General features: G+C 37.4%; 1 protein-coding gene across 1 annotated transcript in view; it reads right to left on the reverse strand.

Moving 5' to 3' along the window:
- The window catches only part of LOC121375539 (large neutral amino acids transporter small subunit 1-like), a 31172-nt gene extending 26085 nt beyond the window's left edge, over positions 1-5087 (reverse strand). The window contains exon 1 of the mRNA XM_041503041.1: positions 3801-5087. Within this exon, the coding sequence (XP_041358975.1) occupies positions 3801-4089 (289 nt within the window). The 5' untranslated portion in view covers positions 4090-5087. The remainder of the gene's footprint in view (positions 1-3800) is intronic.
- Between the last annotated feature and the right edge of the window lie 913 nt (positions 5088-6000).

Below are 6000 nucleotides of genomic sequence, written 5' to 3' on the forward strand. Positions count from 1 at the left end.
AAAAATGCATCTGCCATTGTAAGTGTAAATTCCCACCCAAATGAACCAGAAATGCAAACTCCTAAAAAAAGAGTTGTGGCAGAACTTCGTAAACATGGGATGAGTCAAGGACTGTCCCAAAAAGCATCACCAAGAAGTTGATTTTAGCAAATGTTATTGGTGAAGAAATTAAACAAGCTCGAATATCAAATGGATATAAAGGAAATCAACTGGTTAAAAGGGTTGTATGTGGTGCAATAATAAAGAAATATCGTTTGCAAAATTATCTTGGAAACATGACAGGTTTTAGCCGTAAACGATTTTCAAAACATAGCAAGGAGTGTAAAAGAATTCCCCATATCACAAGATTACTTCAGCAACGCCAATGCCTTCAGAAAACGTTGACAACTTTTCTGGAAAGAGATGACAATAGTAGAGTGATGCCAGGAAAGAATGACACGAAAACAGTACATAAGGAAAAGAAACAGAAAAGAGTTTTGAATGACAACTGTTCATATCTGTACCTTAAATTTATGTCAGAGAATACAGTGAAGATGTCACTAGCAACCTTCTGCAGGATGCGACCGAAACATATCATCCTAACACAATACATTTCTCGAAACAAATGTCTTTGTCAAAGACACCAAAACATGGCATTATTATTGAAATCTATGAAATCTTCAGGTTGTAATGTGCCTCTCAGTCCTGATGAATATGGACGCAAGCTGAAGGATCAATCACCTGTAGATTTTCTGAAAGAACTGAACAGGGAGAAGATTGTTTATGGAAAATGGAAGAAGGTGGATATGCCAGATGGAAGGAAGAGGACAAGAATTGTAGAAGAAGAAATAGAGAAAGAACAATTTAGTAAACTTGTCTCAGAACAATCATGCGAGTTCTTGGCACATGCATCAAGGGTCAAGGACCAATATAAAGCCATTTCAGATCTGAAAAACAATTTGCCGAAAAACCATGTTCTTGTTCAAATGGATTTTGCCAAAAATTATAGCTGTAGCTCTCCAGATGAAGTGCAAAGTGCATACTGGAATAGTGTTGCTGTAACTTTGCATCCCGTGGTTGTCTATTTCAAGACAACTCCTGAAGATGGCCTGAAACACAAAAGCTACGTGTTTACCTCGGATGACTTGGGACACAATATAGGGACAGTGTATGCTATCCTGAAGAAGCTAGTTCCTAATATACAAGCGGATTTCGGGCCCATAGATTGGATACATTACTGGACGGACAGCCCATCCTCTCAGTATAGAAATAAAACAGCATTTTATATTGTCTCAGATCATAAATGCTTGATGGGTGTCCCTGCAACATGGAATTATTTTGAAAGTGGACATGGGAAGGGACCATGCGATGGTGTCGGGGGCACTGCCAAACGCATGGCTGATTTATCAGTAAAGCAAGGCAAAATGAGAATTGAAAGTGCAAGAGAGTTTTACACATGGGGACAGAAGTATCACCATAGTGCTAAGTACATCTTCGTCAGTGCAGAAGAATGTGAAAAAGCTCGTTCAGAAATTACAGAATTCAATAAAATCCTAGTTCCTATTAAAGGTACACTCCTACTGCATGCTGTGGTGCCTGTCAGTCGTGGAGTTGTAAAAACTCGAGTTGTTTCCTGCTATTGTGCACAATGTTTGGAAGGAAAGTATCATGCCGATTGGACTGTCACAACTGTACATGGTAAACACCAACTGCCTCCACCGGTTAATCCCGAGAAGACAGACCAACTGCCTGCAGATCTTACTCCTGAATGCTCTATTACAGCTGACGTTCCTCCACCCGGTACGTCCTCTGAAAATTCAATTGGAGCCGGTGATCTCTCTGAGGATATGTGGATTGCCTCAATATATAACAACGATTGGCACATTGGATGCGTGAAACAGATTGATGCAGATGATAAAGATTGTCTGGTTACCTTCATGAGACGTGAATCTTCGAGGCTAACCCAAAAACCAACTTTCAAATGGCCTAGTTCCTCGGATGAATTATGGATAAAGTTTGAAGACATCATCTGCGAAATAAATACACCAGAGCCGAAAGGGCGCAGCAAAAGAAGTTTCGAGATCACAGTTGATGAGGCTACGCGAATTTCTGAAGCGTTCAAAATTAGGATGAAAAAAAAATGAAATGAAATGAAATCTACGTTACTGTTGCTTTCTTACAAGCATTACCGTTCAATTAACGTTACATTCAAAGTTAGTTTAGTATTTTGTTCGATATATTGTGCTTCATATTATTTTAATAAGAATCCAATGATACATTGCAGTGCACATTTTAAAAGTTCATATTTCTGATGACAACATTCTACTTTATACCTTTTATGTACAGATTATTAAAAAACCCTAAGTTATTTAACTACTCTGAACATGTGACTACATGACAATAGAAAAAACAAACAAATAACTGAATGGTTTAATTAATGAAATATGTTCATGTTCATTGTTTACTATTCACATTGTGTGTTTTGTAATCTATTTTATTTTTATGTATTTTTTGTAATTTACGTTACATAATTATCAATCAGACTTGGTTACACAATTGGACAATGATCTTTTTGGTCTTTGGCTGTGATTGAGTACTTTTTCTAGCAAATACGATGATACACCAAATGCAGTTTCCAAGTAATCAAGTTTTTTGGCATGAGATACATTAAAGATGTATCATTGTAATTAGTAGTGAACAGACTTTAAAATTATCTTTAACACATAGATAGTTTATGTTACTTGATCAAATGCCTTATTGTGTTTAACTAATCAAAATCTATGAAATAACAATAAACAAGTGGAGTATGTCTGATTATATTGTGAATGACTGGGGATAACAGTTACATCAGATAATACCATTGACTGAGGTCACGTAGCTTACCTATAACAGTTTGTAGTGTTGTTGTAGAAGATGTAGAACTTTGAACTTTTTTAGTTCCGAGTTCTGAAATTTCAGATTTTTACCCTCTCAGTATTGCTCTTTTAATAAAATATGTTTTTATAAACATTCTAATGTTTTCCATTTTCATAATTTTGAGCTGTCAATTTGGGCAATATTGGTGAGAAATGGTGGTACATGTATTGGGTAAGTATTGGTAGTATTGAGTAAATCATCGCACCCAGAGAGAGAGAGAGAGAGAGAGAGAGAGAGAGAGAGAGAGAGAGAGAGAGAGAGAGAGAGAGAGAGAGAGAGAGAGAGAGAGAGAGAGATATGGGGGAGATATTGCCACCTTTTACTACAGTATTATGGGATCAGTAACATGGGATCTTAATTAGTTTTATTAGCAAATGTTAACTTTATCGGCAATGAGAATTGATTTGGTTTACTTAGCGCACCGCGATGTCACCTATGACATGGAAGTTTTTAATTTGGTACACCGTACAGTGCAACCAAAACACCTTATTGGTACAGTTGTTCGCGCAAAAGAATGTGTCAACTTGTCTGTCGTCCTCTATAAATATCCATGTAGGAATAAAAAATAATTATTTATTCTATTAGCCAATGATTATTTGGTTGTTATTTGTTATGGACATAGGCCTAAATCTGAAGAAGAAAAAACGAGAAATAGCCTACTTTTGGCGAGAACCGCCATTATAGGCGCGTGCGCGAAGGGGGGGGGGGGTTGGGGGTCGAAAGCCCCTCCCTGCTCAAGGCGAAAACTTTTTCCATATGCCCCCAGACCCCCCGCCACGGGCTTCGCGCCTGCGGCGCTCGCGGTGTCGTGCTTCGCCAGACACCTCGACCCCCCACCCCTGCAAAATTTCCTGCGCACGCCCCTGCATTACGTAACAAAAGAAGTAACTTTTTTAAACACTTACATATAATAAGAGCGGCCAAAAGCCTTATAGCTTCTTGTGGCGGATCACAGTCCGGAAACACTGGTCTAAGAATATATGTGGCGAAGACGAGACAGGAGGCTGCCACGCTCACTGGACAGACTATAACGAGATTCACCCAGCAACACAGGAACGCTGGAACGTCACCGAACGCTCGCTTGATGTACACGTACTCCCCTCCGGACTGGGGTATACAGGCGCCGAGTTCCGCGAAACACAGGGCACACATTGCCGAGTACAGACCGCACACGGCCCACATGACGCTAGACATGCCCACAGAACGGACATTGTGCAGAATGCCCACGGGTGACACAAATATTCCAGAGCCTATGATAATTCCAACAATGATACAGACGCATTGAAATAGTGTTATTATGTTTTTTCAGTTCAATTTTCTTTGGTGCCGATTTCACAGATCCGTTGGTTTGATTTTCAAATGACATCTGCAGTTGTTAAACTGGACTAGGCCTAAATTAAACCGGCTATCTTGCCGTGAGACACTGGACAACTGTTACTAGATGATGCAATCAAAATCAACATACATAGGGTGGATTCCAGTGAACGCCAGTGAAGGGTTTAACAGACTATATAATGCACGATTGTAGCCATCTTAAAACAGCAGGTTTTAATGTTTAATTCATTTGCAATTTTATACAGTCACATATCAACAAAGTAGACAATATAGTGTTTTATTTATAAATTTAATATTTATGTATTCTATTATCATAAATATTCATGAAACTTGTAATAGTGTTTGATATTTAGCAATCTTATTTAAAATACTAGACAGTATAAAATAGGAAAGCCGCGAATGCTGGCATAGGCTATATCTAAGTCTATTTAAATTATGAATCGATCATAAAGGCCTATGTGCATTGATATGTAGATTTTATTATTATTAAAAAAAAATTAAAGTACCAAACACCCTTTAGGGAGGGGGGGGGGGGGGGCCGGCTTTCATATTTCAAATGAAAATTTGTAAACCTAATCAAATTACATAGCCTAAGTCTACGGCTATAGATCTATGTTTAGGCATCTGTCAGTGGAATGATTTTGGCCTACCATTAGGCCTAAACATCTATAGTCCTTCCCACAGAGAACGTTTTTTTTTTTTTTTTCATACTATGGAATTTAGGCTACTACAAGTTAGTTAGTTCTGAGCTGATTCTCGGAACCGAACATACGGGTACTTCGACCCCTGGCCGCCATTGTTTATCATGTGACGCTTCTCCTTAGTTACGTATGGTTTGATAGTGAAATGAGGCAACTTTGGTCGATCATTTACAACAGTTAACGGTCACGATGCCTAAAACATGTTGTGCAGTTGGCTGCATAAACCACAACATGATGTTAAAAAAAATATCGTTTTACAAATTTTCAAAAGAGACTAGGCGCCGCTTGTGGGTAGGGTCATTAAAACAACAAACCTGATGGAATTTCATGGCTTCCCTCGCAGAATGTGACTACGTTGACTTTAATGTTGCTGCTTGTTGACACCAACGGAAATTAATTTAGCAAACAAAATGGTTAAAGCATGTGCAGTAATAAAAATCCCACATTATACTGTAAATAAAATACACAATTCCATCGTCTTCCATGAACACCACTTCCCCCCCCCCCCCCCCCTCCCCCCAACCAAACGACGCATCCAGTTCTTGAATAAAGAGTATATTCCTTTATCATTAAATTTGTGTGGTCTTTATTTTTCATTTAATCATAGTTGCTTGGATATTATCTATACTTGTATTTATTTTGCCATACTACAGCTACTACATCTTATTTATTTATTTTTTAATTTTAAAATAAGTTTATACTGCTAAATTACACACATATAATAATTATAATATAGGCCTAAATTTTTGTTTAAACTTTATTATTATTTTTTTGCAAATGTGTCTGTAGCAGGCCTGCAGTAAGAAAATATAGGTCGTCCCCCCCCCCCTCCGTTTAGTATTTACTTTGGTGCAGAGGGTAAATAATGTGTGTGTGTGTGTGTATATCTATATATATGTATACATATACATACATACGTATACATATATATGTATACATATACATACATACGTATACATATATATACATATACATACATATGTATATATATATATATATATATATATATATATATATTATGTATATATATGTATACATATATATAGATATATATATAACACACACACTT

The sequence above is a fragment of the Gigantopelta aegis genome, chromosome 6 (genome assembly GCF_016097555.1).
Source record: "Gigantopelta aegis isolate Gae_Host chromosome 6, Gae_host_genome, whole genome shotgun sequence".
NCBI classification, from domain to species: domain Eukaryota; kingdom Metazoa; phylum Mollusca; class Gastropoda; order Neomphalida; family Peltospiridae; genus Gigantopelta; species Gigantopelta aegis.